Source organism: Physella acuta, unplaced genomic scaffold (assembly GCF_028476545.2).
Source record: "Physella acuta isolate Inbredline_101_S28 unplaced genomic scaffold, ASM2847654v3 ptg000914l, whole genome shotgun sequence".
In the NCBI taxonomy this organism is placed as follows: Eukaryota; Metazoa; Mollusca; class Gastropoda; family Physidae; genus Physella; species Physella acuta.
In genome coordinates this window covers 120,943-137,216 of record NW_026732431.1, presented here as the reverse complement: position 1 = coordinate 137,216, position 16,274 = coordinate 120,943, and the positions used below count along the sequence as shown (strand labels likewise).

At 38.8% G+C, this 16,274-nt stretch overlaps 1 protein-coding gene and 1 pseudogene across 1 annotated transcript; one reads left to right on the top strand and one right to left on the bottom strand.

Annotated features, from left to right (window-relative positions):
• Nucleotides 1-285: 285 nt before the first annotated feature.
• Nucleotides 286-6,109, bottom strand: LOC131953241 (putative cytochrome P450 6a14). The gene is made up of 7 exons (XM_059316343.1): nt 6,031-6,109; nt 5,706-5,928; nt 4,302-4,538; nt 3,848-4,145; nt 2,966-3,167; nt 2,144-2,295; nt 286-1,669 (listed from the first exon to the last, which is right to left on the bottom strand). The coding sequence occupies exons 2-7, from the start codon at nt 5,876-5,878 to the stop codon at nt 1,151-1,153; spliced, it is 1,581 nt and encodes a 526-aa protein (XP_059172326.1). The 5' UTR covers nt 5,879-5,928; nt 6,031-6,109; the 3' UTR covers nt 286-1,150.
• Nucleotides 6,110-7,604: 1,495 nt separating this feature from the next.
• Nucleotides 7,605-14,104, top strand: LOC131953240 (cytochrome P450 3A24-like; annotated as a pseudogene).
• The last annotated feature ends 2,170 nt before the right edge of the window (nt 14,105-16,274 follow it).

Here is a 16,274-nt window from a genome sequence, read left to right as displayed (position 1 = left end):
TATATATATATATATATATATATATATATATATATATATATATATATATATATATTTCTTAGCCTAAGTTCAAACAAGACAAAACGTTACCAGACTAACAAGCTGTGTAGTCATATTGTTATGAAGGGGAGTGTAAAGTGCGCGGTGTGTGCTATTTAATAAAGCACCCATTGTGATAAGAATATTAGACCAAATAACACACAGGACAAGTAACAGACATACTCGACAGAATTTTATATTTTTGAAAACTTTATTTACAAAATATACATAGATTTAGCTAAGTACAGTAACAAGTTTAATTTGTATAAAATAAACAAATGCTTCTTTTGTAGATTTCCAGTAGCTTTTACATAACCGAATCTTCATCAAGTTCAGTGGCGTCACTAGGTCGTGTGCTACCCATTGTGGTTATACAGTGTTATCCCGCCTTCATCAACTATTACATGTATGCTATACTTAAATTAAGGCAATTTGGTGTCACCCTGTACCGGATGGTATATTTTATTATACTAAACAAACCGTAAAACGCGGAGTTTTTATTATAATTAGCAATATTTCATTTTGGTGTCACCCTCTTAGATGGTGTCGCTCGGTGTGGTTCGCAGCCCAGCCCGCGCCTTGTGACTCTACTAATCAAATTTTAATTTTTTATTTACAATTTGTATTTACATAAAGCTATGGCATCAAAAACAATATACTTTAAATCTGCAGGTCAATATTGCATAGAACGACAGAAGATTTCGAGTTGTTAAAATTTGTTGAGCAGTTAAAGACTAAAAATAACTAATTACGAGCTTGTGAATAGGTTCGTTCATTGATGGCCATGCTGCAAGATTTGGACCTTTTTAGCAAAATATATCACGTTATGCTTTCTTTATGGCTTTACTGTAGCTGGAAAAACGTTAATTTTTTTTATATTCATTGCTTTTGGATTCTCCTGGAAAACGTGTTAGGCTAGTATACTATGTAGTTGAGCAATAACACCATTTCGTTAACCCACTCGTGTTCTAGACCTTATGTGAATACGACTTCAATAACCGCATCCAGGACCCCTACCCCTGCTGTAATAGAACACCCTTCTGCTGTGTTAACTAAGTAAAAGAGTGCTTAACCAACTGCTCCCCCCCCACCACCACTCTACAGACGTCGGCTACTCCCTGAGCCGAGCCTCCAGCATGATAGGCTTGTCTAGAACCACAAACCCCTGGAACTTGCTATTGATTTCCCCGTCAGGTGTCGGCTCCGTTCTCTCGTTCAGCTCGAACCTCACCCTCCTGACGATCTGAACCAGTCCAAGCTTCAGCTCCAGGTACGCCAACCGCATGCCTATACATTGTCTAGGTCCGTAGCCGAATGGAACAAAAGACATCGCATCTCTCGCGGCTTTATTTTCATCAGAAAACCGCTCCGGGTCGAATTTTTCCGGATCCGGGAAATGTTTCGGGTCTTTCATGATCAGGTCAAGGGGGATGATGACTCCTGCGTCTTTTGGGATGGTGACGCCGTTGTATTGTCTGGTTTCTGCGGCTTTTCTTGTGATGATGGGGGCGGGAGGGTGGAGACGGAGGGTCTCGTTGATGACCTGCTCCATGTATGTTAACTGAGATGCTTCCTCGTACGTAGGGTGGTCAGACTTGACAACTCTCTGGATCTCTTCATATACTTTCTCCTGAATGTATTTGAAGGAAAGGAAATACAAAAATCACTTAATGATAATTAGTTACATACCAGTGACACAATTTTAAAAGGTCAATACGTTTTACAAGTTTGATCTGGCCAAGTTAGACAGAAATGTTAGGGTTGATTTAGATGTAGGTATGCGTGTTAAGTTAGTTTTTAAAGTTTCTAGTTTTTTAGAGGTTTAAATACCATAAATAATTTTTATACAGTAACCAATAATATTATCAAAGCAGTTGAAGGTATGGTGAATGGTGACTCTTTTTGTAAACTCAAACAGTCATTTCTCCCATTGAGAAAAAAAAACACATAAAAATTATTTTTATTTGATGTTACCTTTTCCCCCATTGTATTAGTATAAGCCTAGTGGCCTACCCAACTGTACAATACAAATTGTTATTGTAAGGTGTAGCGATATAAGTTGTGTCAGTTGACATAAGGTACACCTGTAGCCTGCAGACCTTACCTGTATATCCGGGTACTTGGCCAACAGGTAACAGCACATTTGTAGTGTGGTGGCCGTGGTGTCGAACCCAGCGAAGATGATGAGCATGGACTGGCCGAGTAGTTCCTCGTACGACATGGTCTTTGGTATCCTATCCCAGGAGTCGCCAGCAGCTTAGGATTAGAAAACAAAAACTCGCAGTTTTTCTTTTTTACTGCTTCCATAGTGATTGAGACTAGTTGTTCAACTTTTCGGTATATGACCAATGAAAGTCGTTTATTGCATTTTTATACATTAGTATAAAAACATAGGTAACATATACGAACCCTTCATTTTCATGTTAAATAATTTAAAAATTAAGATATGAATCAGAATATACTTTTATTTCGGTTGAAAGTTAAATTATACACTACAATGTACAAATATAAAAATGAGTTTTTTAAATCAAGTAACTTCCGTGTATTTCATTAGGGTATAATTAAAAGTGAAATATAGCGAACATATACTATCAGTCACCCCTCAACCACCCACCCCCTTCCCCCTTCCCAAACAATTTTAAATTTGTAGTTTGATGTGACTCCTCAATTCTACTAATTTATTATTTTAACCGGATCAACATTTTTGACAGAAAATAATACCATCTGTCTTTTTGGTGACAACCCTTCCCCCACTCCCCCCCCCCCCCCAAAAAAAAAACAAAAAAAAACCCGCCTTATAACGCTACTGCATATATCTTAAATAGACTACAATTAAATGATGAAACATCGAGCTTTCCTATTCGCTAAAATAATTTTCTAAACGTAACTGCTGAATCATTCTCTCCCAATACTCACATCTCCCTACCTTCCGTGCTGTCGTCCATCTTGTCCGCGGCCATCTTGTCACCAGCCTTCTTAGCGGTCAGCAGATTGTGCAGTAGATCTGACGGTGTCTTCCTCCCTGTTAGTTCCGCCTGTTTCCTGTCTTCAACGGTCCGATGGAGGATGGACTGGAAATACTCGTCGGCCTTCCCGTCAACGCTGTCAAACATCTGGAGTTTACATTTCTGGTGGAGAGGAAAGTCATGTTTCTATCAAATATTTGGAGTTTACATTTCTGGTGGAGAGGAAAGTCATGTTTCTATCAAATATTTGGTGTTTACATTTCTGGTGGAGAGGAAAGTCATGTTTCTATCAAATATTTGGAGTTTACATTTCTGGTGGAGAGGAAAGTCATGTTTCTATCAAATATTTGGAGTTTACATTTCTGGTGGAGAGGAAAGTCATGTTTCTATCAAATATTTGGAGTTTACATTTCTGGTGGAGAGGAAAGTCATGTTACTATCAAATATTTGGAGTTTGCATTTCTGGTGGAGATTGAAGACATGTTTCTGTCAAACATAGTAATCGTACAATTAAAACTTTTAACAAAAAAATAAATAAATAAAACTACATAAAAAAAAACACTTTATTATTACACTAGACGTTTTGGACTACAGAAGACAGTAAGCTGGATTATCAGTCGTAGATCCGAATGGTTATTGTCTAAGCATACTGAGGGTGGAAACATATTGGAACAATTCTATTGACATAGTGTTAAAATAAATTCTTACTGTCGATGACATTTTTACTAAACTGTATTATATAAAAAATACCTCATTCTTAAATACCCCTATGCTAACTATCCGGGTACTCCCTACATTCGGGTACACAAATATCCGGTCTATATACCCCTCCCTCCCTTTACCTTAACTAAAAATGTGTGCAGTCTCCTGGCTTGAAACAGTATCAACATGATCAGGTTCATGAACTTGCTGTTGACCTTGAAAACGTTCTTAGCGTAGTTGGTGAACTCGTCATCTGCCTTCCCCAGGCAGTCCGTATTGAGGCTGAAGGCCGTTCTCGCGATGATCTCGCTGGTGAACTGGCCGGTGATGGTCTTGATGGGCACAAGCTTGCCCTCGCGGGCGTGGTCTTCCAACACACGTGACAGCTTGAGGGACGACTCGTGGATGAAGTCGGTAACCAGTTTCAGCTTTCCTGTGCTGGATATGTATAAAGAGAAACATCACAATCAGCAGCTCTAAAGTGTGATGAAAACGTAAAGAAATCGCTCTCTTCTAGGTAAAGCTGAGCAATTTTTATAATGGAAGACTAAACACCAACACTATCATTCTTAGAACCACCATATCAACACTCACCTGAAAGAGGGCGTGGTCACGTGACGGATTCTCCTCCAATCCTGGCCGTTGAGGAAGAACAAACCTTTCTCTAGAGGTGAGTTGGACACGATGAGGATGGACCTGTCCACGAAGTTATTGAAATCCTTGACCATGACATTTCTCAGAATGTCAAGGTCGCGGGTCACCAGCATCAGCCCGCCAATGTTCAAGCCAACCGTGTCGCCCTCTTTTAAAATTATATCCGTCACTGCTTTCCTGCAAGTGAATAGAAGTCAATGTAATGTTACGCTTAATCTCATTGTCTTAAACTAAACTAAACTAAATCAAATCAAAACCCCATTACAATATAACGCTAACCCAACAAAAATCGATTAAATAAAAGACACAAATAAAATCCCGACTCTACCATTACTACCAACGTTAGAAATAAAACTTGAGCCAAAGTTGCTTGAGACTACAGAAGCTAAGACAATAAAACTCAGACAATATTCAAGTCAAATCTGTTTGAACAATAAGTAGCCTTTTGTAATCTTTATGGCACATCTGTTGTCTAATTAATTTTAAAGAATGCCCTGAGACCATTTCCAGAACAAGGCAATACCTTAGAATTGGGATTGAGTTATTTAAGAAAAACATTGCATACATTCATATCATGAAAATATTTAGATATCTGTTTATTAACACATAGTACTAGATTAAAATAATACGAGCCGACCCGCGGCATATCATACGCCGCTATTTAGTTGTTTTATTTTCTACTTTTCAGTAATTCATAATTTGTGTATACGACAGTACCAATGCTGCCACTGAAAATATTTGCTTTAAAACACTAGCAGTAGGTCGTTAAGGACGATACTACCCCCTACCCTACAGCCCCCCCCCCACGTGAAAGCAGCCTCTTTAATTACCTCCCCTAAGTTTAAAATCGTTTCAAACTAAATTATCTGCCCCTAATAAGCGTCACTAAACCCGGCTCTACGATTGTAAACATTTAGCGTGAACCACAGCTCACCAGACTTCCTAGAGAGGAAGAGAGGGGACTGCCAGGCGCGCTGACAGCTTGTTTTCAAACGTCTCCAAGAAGAGAATTATATATATAGATTATCTTTAAACTTGATCACTGCCTTGTTTGCACCTTTTTGTACTTGTAATTTTATGACATTATTGTTGTATTTCAAAGACAAGTATTAAGCATATCACACCCAAAAAATAATATTGACAACAAACATATCACAAAGCACAAACTGCCATTTGACGGCACTTCACCCTCTTCTATCTCCGTCCTTACACCAATCAATTGCAATTGAAGATACATTTAGTATGCCAACACGGTCTAGATTATCTAGTGTCCCTAATTTTTTTAAACAAGTTAACATTCAATCCTTAACCATTGACATTTAACCTATGACCCGTAGTTCCTACCTGAAATCCTCAAAGATAACTCTAGTCATGCTGATGTGCTTGACGCCATACTTCTCCCAGGACTCCCTGTTCACCACCTTAGTATAGATGAAATACAGCCCCAGACTGATGGCACCAAGTAGCAGATAACTTGACACACTACAGCAGGGGGAACCCTCCGTCAACACATCCATTATTTCCTCACAGCAATCTCTGAACTGGTATTCTTACTCTGCTGATGCTCCTAAAGTAGAAATACGAAGAACTAAACCTTTATATATCACACGACAGGCCTTTCTCTCAACTCTCATTAATGCCACGGCCTAGATCTACTTTCTGTTCGTACTTTACGACTGACGAAACATTGACTGTATATGGCATAAGGGAACAACACCCTCGGTGTGTAGCAGAGGTCAGCCGTGTTCAGTCAAGTAGAACACGTCCAGATAACAAATACAGTCTCGAGTTCTTCGACCTATTTTGTTGCATAAGCCTGAACTGTTACCTTTTTTGGAATCCGAATCTATAACGATAAAACAAAATTGCTTCAATAAAATCAACAGCTTTAATTACGATACATATAACGCAATAACATGTCCCTATTGCAATATACACATACATACTTTATATATATATATATATATATATATATATATATATATATATATATATATATATATATATATATATATATATATATATATATATTTATATATTTATGCGTGTGTGTTCGTGTGTAGACTAAAATACACTATTAACGCACCACCCAAATGAAGGCCTATAACAAAAATAATTTAAACCAAAATTTCGCAACTTTCAATGTTTAAAAACACAAACTGACATTTAATAATAACAGTCGAATGCACCTCCTTATTACACCCCCCCCCCCCCGCATTAGTTTTTTCAGTTGTTCAAACAATAGGCAACTACACTATATGTATCAATATACACAAGGACGATATCCCGATGACGAACGATGGTCAACTCGCTCTACAAGGTCTGCCAGATCTAAAACGGTGACCAGACAGATGCGCAACCGAAAAAAGGATTTTTCTGTTTGCGCTTTTTTTCTGTGTGCGCTTTTTTCTGTTTGCGCTTTTTTTCGTTGCGCATTTTTTTTTTCGTTTTTTTTCGTTGCGCTTTTTTCCGACGCATCTTTCTGGGAACCCAAAAACACTTAGCCTATGAGGGAAAATTGGTCTTTGCTAACATTAGTTTTACAAAATTTGATTTAAAAAAAAACTTTGTCTTCATTGAAAAGGTGATTTCGACAATAGCGAAGAATACAATACATATAAAATAAGGGAGTTTAGTTTTTGTTTTCTCTGTAAATTGTATGTCCTCCAATTTTATTTTAACTGACGACTACACTGCGCGTTAACAGATTTTTCTTCTTCACTTAATGAATTTGGATATACACACACAAGTTTATTACATACGATGCTGGTCATGTCAGCCACTGTGCGTCAAACCTTGAACGGAATCGACTGTAAAAATGGTAAATGTGTAAAAATAGGAGTTACAGATATTGACAGCTGCTGCAGCCAGAATGCACCAACGCAACCAACCACCACCCCTCTCTCTATTAGTACTATTTTAAAACCATAAAGTAGGTCAGTACATACTGCTGCGCAATCCCACTGATAAAGCGAGGCGGAATTTCCTTTTTGATAAATAAACAACAAAATGTAGTTCCCTAACTGTACCGGCAGTTTTGACGCATTTTGAATACTTTTTAGTTGCCAAATGTCTCTTGATTATAGAAGCCATAAGCATAAAGCGATTTTAATTTTTTATTCCCTTGTTTTAACACCATGACGTCAGAACTTAAAAATAGAACACGGGTACAGTGAGGTATGCCAACAACAAAACAAGGTCAGGGGTTGTCCGGACTTTGGTCATGCGCAACGGGCCATGTAATCTGCCAGAAAAATTTCGTCATTTTTCGCATTATCAGTGTTCGTATAAGTATGACTGAAGTGTCAAAACAGCACACTGATCTATGACGCCTGTGTTTGTGTATGCAATAAAATAAATTGTGCTGATTCTAAGATTTAGATTTCGTTTTCAAAGTCAGTGGCCATTGAAACAAACTTTTAACTTGTAAGTAGAAACTTACTAAGTTACTTTGAAATCATATAGAGCCTATATACTTATAATATAATCTATAACTTATTATGAATTTGCAATGGGTAGGCCTACATCTACAATTCCTAGAATTATGGACAATTCATTTTTTTATATGCTATTAGAATTAAAATAAATACGCTTCTAATGGTGCTGTTACCTTGACCTAGATCTAATTTGTTAAACCAAATACTTGAGATTTCACGCATTAAATTTCAACAACAAAATTACCCGACTAGTTCTTGAAGTCTCTAGAATGTAGCCATTAATGTCTAGATCTAGTTTATATTTTTAAAAAAAAATTAAGCTAGCAGATCTAGGGCTATAGTATTACCCTCTCGTGTTTGCTCGTCGTGTATAGAAACACCGAGAAACCCCAAACGGTCTGTGTTGCTTGTCTGTTATAAATCAGCTGACGCAGTGTGTCAGTGTAAATAGACCAAAGTACCCCCATAAAATTACTGGTGTCAGTAGGGAATAATGCCGCGGCCGAGGCAGGACGTAGTAAAATCTATAGGCCTATAAGATTTCATAAGACGTCATTTAAATAGTTAACAATTTATTGTGCCGACAATATTTTTTCTTAGGTAGGCTTAGTTAAGTATTTACTATTTTTTTTTCGGTGTCGGGGGGGGGGGAAGATTCTTATATCAGTAACAATAACAATGGTGATCTAAAGATCCATGGGCTATTATACTCTGGCCAGAGGGGGGGGGTTGATGGGTGGAGATGCCGAAATGGTGACCACAACCTAGTCATGGCTCAAATCCTACAATCATATCTCATTCGTCGTCTGCTTTATACAGCCAGTAGATTCCCATTTCATAATGATACTACAGCTTAGCATTCATTCACAGCTTTGCATATTTGTTTTCAGAGCAAAGTGCCTAATCTCATCGAGATAACAATCGACAAGAAAGATGGGAGCGACGGTATCAAAGGTGGACTTTGAACCCAACCTGACCGTTTGTTTGTCTGTGACGACAGCGGCTGTTTTTGTTTACTTCCTGTACAGCCAGCTCAAGGGCAGCGACAGGTGGAGGCAGTATGGGGTCAAGCAGGTCAACATGAATAAATTAGCCTTGGTGGATTTCCGGTGAGTTAGCAACAACATGCAATCGCTGCAACTCATTTCCTCATGACACCAACCCGCTCTGTTTTTATTTTAATAATTTGTCCTTAATAAATGGAAGCTCCCCCGAGACATCGACATACTGTAGAAAACATGTTTAGTTCCTCTGAACCAAGTGCCAATCAGAAGTGAGAGGACTCAGGGACATTCTATAGAATCGAGCCCTGTATCCGTACCCGAGACTTTCGGGCTAAAAGTAAAAGTTAAGTTTCCCTTTCAAACCTGACGGTTTATGGGGCAAATGAAGTAGAGTTCACTTGTTTCTGTGACCTGGGTATATGAAGAAATAGTATTGTCAGCACTATACCCAGCCGCCTTTACTTTCCCTAACGTGAGTTAGGTACCCATCAGAGTTGGGTGGACTCAGGGACGGTCTACTGACTTTAACCCGGATCCGAACTCTAGACATACGGGTTAGCAGCAGAGTTTATATAATTTATTATATAGAAAATATATACTTTTAACAGTGTCCGTCCCCCCGAAGAAAGTCTATCGCCCCTCCCCCCCCCCCCCCGAAAATTTCAAGTGTCTCTCCCCCCCCCCCCCCCCCCCCCCCGAGAAAAAAGTCTGGAAGAAACACTGGTTAGCAGTCCAGCTCTCTACCGCTAGACCACTCCGTCACACGAGACTTTTGGGCTAGCAGTCGTAAACTCTACCATCCGACCACGCCGTCCCAACCCAGTCTTTATGTTGAACATGCTTTTGTTATAAGCTTTTTTTTTTTAAAGTGCTTCACGCAGAGATGGATGAGATATTCAGAAAATACAACACTACCATCTTTCACAACACTAGAATCACAAACACAGTTACTTCCCATAACACCAGTATCATTGCCACAATTATCTCCCATAACAGCAGGATCATTGCCACAACTATCTACCATAACACCAGTATCATTGCCACAATTATCTCCCATAACAGCAGGATCATTGCCACAACTATCTACCATAACACCAGTATCATTGCCACAATTATCTCCCATAAAACCAGTATCATTGCCACAATTGTCTCCCATAAAACCAGTATCACGCAGTTCTCTCCCATAACACCAGTATGAGACAGTTACCTCCCATAACACCAGTACCAGACAGTTACCTCCCATGACACAATCACTACTAAACGCTTCCCTCCCCCATACAGGAAAGCTGTATCAGCTCTGATCACCGAGCACGGGGACACCGTGGGGCTCAGCCGTGGCGTGATGATGCTCATCACGAGGGACGTAGAGCTCCTCAAACACGTCATGTCCAAGGACTTCAACAACTTCGTTGACCGGATGGACGTCATGACCACCACCAGCGCCGTAGAGACGGGCGTGTTTTTTTTTACGAGGCCAGGACTGGAGACGTGTCCGGCATGTTCTGTCGCCGTCTTTCAGGTACCAGAGCCTTAGTAATTTTTTTCTCTTTATTTAATTAATCATTTGTGTATGTATGTGTGTGTGTGTGGTGGGGGAAGGAGGGGGGGGGGGGAAGAAGGGACAACTGGAAACTTTTAGTGGATATAGCATTATTCCTCAGTGGCTAGGGGTGTAATAATGTAATCTTTGATTTTTTTTTTGGCCCCAAAGAAAATTGCAAATTTTCCCCACGAATATTACCCATTGGCCCCAATGCCCAATTGCCCGAAGAGCAATTTTACTGCGAATTTGTTATAGTCTAGTCATTCAGGTGTTCGTCACTAAAAAATCCATTATTAACCTTGTTTTGTTTTGGCCTCATTAGGATAAGCTCAACTTTAAAATTCCTCTGCTTTAAATTTAATTGCAATTTGAATAGAAGAAACTATTTAATCATAAATTCAATGAATATTAATATCTTGAATCAATTTGTATAGTTTAATCTGAGCATTCTACGGGCCTCTTTTTTATGTATAAATATTTGTATTATCACCCGAGCAAATGGCATTTTCCGTTTCTAGCACAGGTAAACTGAAACACGTCTGTAAAAACATCGAAGAATCGGCCCAGAAATTGGCTAACGTTTTGGAAGAGATGGCCAGGAAAGAGATGCTGTTGCCAGTAAAGCACACCACTGGCCAGTACACGAGTGAGATCATTGCCAGGTCGGCGTTTGGTTTGAGGACAGACTGTCTGGGGAAGGAGGACGACGACGAGTTCACCCACTACGCCAAGACCACAGTCAAATCTTTCAGCTCGTTCATGGAGAAAGTCATGTTGTTGATGTTCCGCTTCAAGTGGCTGCATATATTTCTGGTCAAGGTACGAACATAGCCACTGGTTTTTAAAGCATCGGTATATTATCCAGAGGCGTAGCGGGGGGGGGGGGGGGGGTGCTGACCGCACCGGGTGACACCATTTAGGGGGGTGACACCAAGGCAAAAAATTGCAAAATATATAGAGAAAAACTTGAGGGGGGGGGGGTGCAAATCAAAAACGCCTGTAGGGGGTGACACCATTTAGTGCCGCACCGGGTGACACCCGACCTCGCTACGCCACTGATATTATCAAATACCCAATTATTGTTTATCAATATAGATTTATACATTAAAAAAGTGTGGGCATTTTAAGATCCTATCACATTTTTAATCAACCGTTTATAAAACATGCATGTATATTGCAACTGCATTAAATGATGACTCATAGCAAGGTTTAAAATTTACGTCAGGCTATTTTAATCTTTTGGACATGTCAAGGGCGAGTAATCGTATTTGATAAAATAATAGTAATTTCAGTACTTGACATCTTTTCGTCATTTTAACTCGATCTAGATCCTCCTCCTTCCTGTTTGGTTTCTCTAAACTGCCTTGTTACAAAAATATTGCTTTACATCTGTTTACGATTATGGGATAGTGTGTATAGAGTATACGATTGCTAGCACACAAGTCACGAGCTCGGTTGAGTCCATAGGATGTCCCTGAGTCCACCCATTTCTGATGTGCACTCATCTCACGTTAGGGAAAGTACAGTCAGATGGGTATAGTGCTGACCACACTATCTCTTCATATGCCGAGGTCACAGAAACAAATTCATTCTACTCTTTTAGCTGCTAGGCCTGTAAGAGTAATACTATTAAAAAAAGGTATCTTACGATGTTTCTGTTCGGATGTCAAATACAAATCACTATTGGGATTAGTGTTAAACTGTTGCATAGCTAATTATCCTATCTGGAATTCTACATTTCTCATGTGTGATTGTTTAAAATGTATTACATTACCATGTGTTTAGTATTACATGTACGTTCGATTGTTTCAGAAACTAGGCATCAGTTACCTAGACCAGGTGGACGGTCGCGCGGACAGGTACTTCAACTCCATACTGAAGTCCGTTGTGGAGGAGAGGATGGGGTACGAGTTGCAGGGGAAGAAGAACAAACCCACGGACCTTCTACAGAGTCTGGTGGCGGCCAAGGTGGCGGGGGACAGGGGAGAGGCAGACGCCACGCGCAAACATGCAGACGATAAGGATTATGATGATACCACGAGTAAGGTTTAGGGAGAGGGGCCTGGTAGATCATTGCGAAACTTATGGCTAGCCTGTTTTATTAATGTAGAAATTAATCAAAATTAATCAGCGTAACAGCGTAACACGCCAGGTGAAAGACAAATGTTGGGTGGGGTGTAGGGGGCATGACACCTGACTTAGAGACGCCTCTGGGAAAAGTCCGTACATTGGAACACGGGTTGACAACTTTGAGGCTAAGCCTTGAAGAGGGGTGACTGTCAGTTGGCTGATTGCAGAAATCAGTAGAAACTTAGCTGTAGTAAATACAAACATCAGCCAAAAGTGAGCATTTTTTACAGGGTAGCATTTATAAATATGAAAACTTACCATATAATATAAGAAGTGTAATTTTTTCAATCCCGAAAGCATAACGCGGCATACCTTATAAATCTTTTTATTTTCTTTGTGATCAATACTAAAAATAAAGAAAAAAAATAATAATTTGCAGTTGTGTCAAACGACCAGAGCTGGGACAAAATCCCTAAAACAATGTCAGAACGGGAGCTGATCGGCCAATCCATGCTCATCATCTTCGCGGGATTCGAAACCACGTCCACGACGTTACAGCTGTGTCTATACCTGATGGCCAAACACCCAGACATCCAGGTGCGTTTTTTTTCTTTTAGATTCTAGGTCATGGCGGTAGAGATCATTGGTACATATCATGTACGAGACAGCATGTTTGTTAAGTTAGTCATACATTTCTATTTAAAAGGCCTTAAAATGCATGATGAGTACATTTTATACCTGCACTAAATATTTTTATTGACATTTAATCATATAGATATCTTTGAACGTTTATCGGTGTTTTAAATTAAACATAGAATTTATAATTTAGAGATTTCTTTTAAATAAAATGCGAAAAAAAATTTCTAATTAAATATTTTATAATAAATTTGAATTTGATGGAATTTTATTTCTTTTTCTTTTACCTCAACTAACAGGAGAAAGTCTACGAGGAAATCTGTTCAGTCGTGACCTCAGACTCCCCGAGCTACGAAGAACTGGGTCAGCTGACCTACATGGAGCAGGTCATCAACGAGACTCTCAGACTCTTCCCTCCGGTGCCACTCCTGCACCGAGTTGCAGCCGAGACCAAAACCTACGGTCACGTGACGATCCCCAAGAACGCCGCCGTGATGATCGCCGTGGAGGATATCATGAAAGACCCCAAGAACTACCCCGACCCCGAAAAATTTGACCCGGACAGATTTTCTCCAGAGAACAGCAAACACCGTGACCCCATGACCTTTCTACCGTTTGGTTACGGCCCTCGTCTGTGTATCGGCATGAGGCTAGCGTACCTTGAGCTCAAAATTGGACTCGTCCATGTCATGAGGAAGGTCAAGGTCGAGCTAAACGACCGGACGGAACCCAAGCGTGGCGAGGATGTGAACACGAAGTACATGGGCATCATCGTCGTTGAGAAGCCCATTCAGCTGGAGCTTAAACTTAGGGAGAGCTAAATGAAGCTCAATCCTTATGAAAACTGACATCAGATAAAGTCGCTAATATAAGTTAAGACAAATTAGAAGAGATATTATGTTATGAATTTCTCAAGCAAAAAAAATATGTATTTATTTTGCGTGTTAATCAATTTAATTAGTTTCAATTAGTTGTTGCCATCAGCATTTAATTTTTTCTGTTGCTTACGCCCAGAGGCGTAACGACCCTTCCCGGCGCCCGGGGACAGACTTTTCGATTTGCACCCCCCCCCCCCTCGAGATTTCGATTTGCACCCCCCTCAAACTTTCAATTTGCTCACCAATTCAACCTTTCAATTTATTTTTCCAACCCATTTTGGCGCCCCCTAAGCTCGGCGTCCGGGCCCCCCCCCCCCCCCCGCCCCCCCCCCCTCTCGCTACGCTACTGCTTACGCCATTAATTAAGGTTACAATGCGATTGACTCATAGTGATATAGCACTAACCCAACAGTCAACGAAAGCTTTGCAGTTTTAGAAGTAACATTACCAAAATTATTTTTTGTCAAAACAAAAAGCACCAGGTATTTTATGTATTTGGTTTTATCTTTGTGTTGTCAATAGTGTTTTTATATCATGACATAACTTGAGTTTATATTCGAGCTAACCCTTACTGAAGTAGACCGCTTACGGTGTAGAGAAACTTTGAAATCTAAATGATGTGTTCTACTATTTCAAACCATACAGTACCGAATATATTTAGCATATTGGAAGATTTTATTGAACTTTAGTCCTGAGTTATCTATATCACACTTCATTGCTCAAGCTTGTATAATAATGTTTTATCTCGTAGTATAACCCTGAATGAACTATGACCAATACTTTAATATTTTAAACTGTTTTTATACACTGCTATTATACAATATGTACATAATTTATACATTTTAATGATAGTATAACATAATGTACTTAAATGTGATGCATATGCTTTCTAAAAAGTAGTTAATGTAATGCGTTACATGGCGCAAGGTTAGCTTGTTTTTGTACTTTTAACAGTAACATTCTGTTAATTTTTTTATGTATACATTTTTACATTGTACTTTGTTACTAGTGTTGCCTTTATTAAAAAAAAGATGTTTCAACATGTTTTAAATATAAATCATCACGATCATTTAACAATAGTCAACAAACACATTTTGAATATCTGAATACTTGTGACGCCTTAAAATTGTCAACTCGTTAACATTAAAACAAGCAACTGTCAGTGTTATTCAGTTATCTGATTCGGAAAGAAGGGGTAGTGTCGTCAACACCACACCCAGGCGTTTTTACTTATTTATATCGTGGGTGGACTCAGGAACGTTTTATGTTTTCAAGTCCATGATTCGAACTCAAGACTTTCGTGTTACCAATTTTACGCTTTACCATCCGATCCCACCATTCAATTCTGCTTAAAGAAGACTTAGCGACAAAAGGCAAGATGGGGGAGGGGGTCGTATTGCAGATGAAATAAATGAAAATTTAAAAGAGGAAAATGTACTTCATCTTTAATTCATTGGGCCGACGGAAGTAAAACACGGCAATAGACTACAATGCACAAAATCTATTCTCAGCGTTCATGATGTAGCCAGTATTTCCGATGAACAACAAGAACAATTTTCAGATTTGCAGTATGATTACTCTGAAATGAAAAATTGTCCACACTATTCTGGAGGTATAATGCTAGTCTATCGAGTTTTAGTTCAATATCAAAATGTCTTCATATCACTGCAAGACTAAATTTTCAAATTTTCTTCGTTTTTGTAAAAAAATAAATAAAAAAGTAAAGATAAAATAAATATATACAATGCTAAAAATGACACGAGGTTGGCGTTAACAAAAACACACCCGCAAATTTTGAAGCCTGTTAATAACATAAAATGTCAACAATCGCATTATACTACTTTGAAAAACAATAAAAGAAACAATGCTCAACACACAATTTTCGCAGTTTCTTCGGTTTTTAAAAGTGCTTTATTTTCATGTTGGAGACGATGTGAAGGTTGTGGGTAACGTGTAAAATACAAAAAGGGCTCGCCACCTTAAAAAAGTTTGGGAACCTGTGTCCTAAACGAACTCTGGGACATATGTTGATGGGGCATCCAATCAAACAAGTTTTATAACATGTCAACAGCCATTAGTAGTTCCATTACATTTGGGTGTCACCCCGTGTGGTAACTCAGTACGTCATCTACGACACCCCCGACTAATATATATATATATATATATATATATATATATATATATATATATATATATATATATATATATATATATATATATATATATATAATATAGGCCTATATATATATATGTATATATCCAAATATATATAATATATTTATACAATATATATGCATATAGGCCTACATAATACGTATACATATGTATTATGTAAGTATATATAT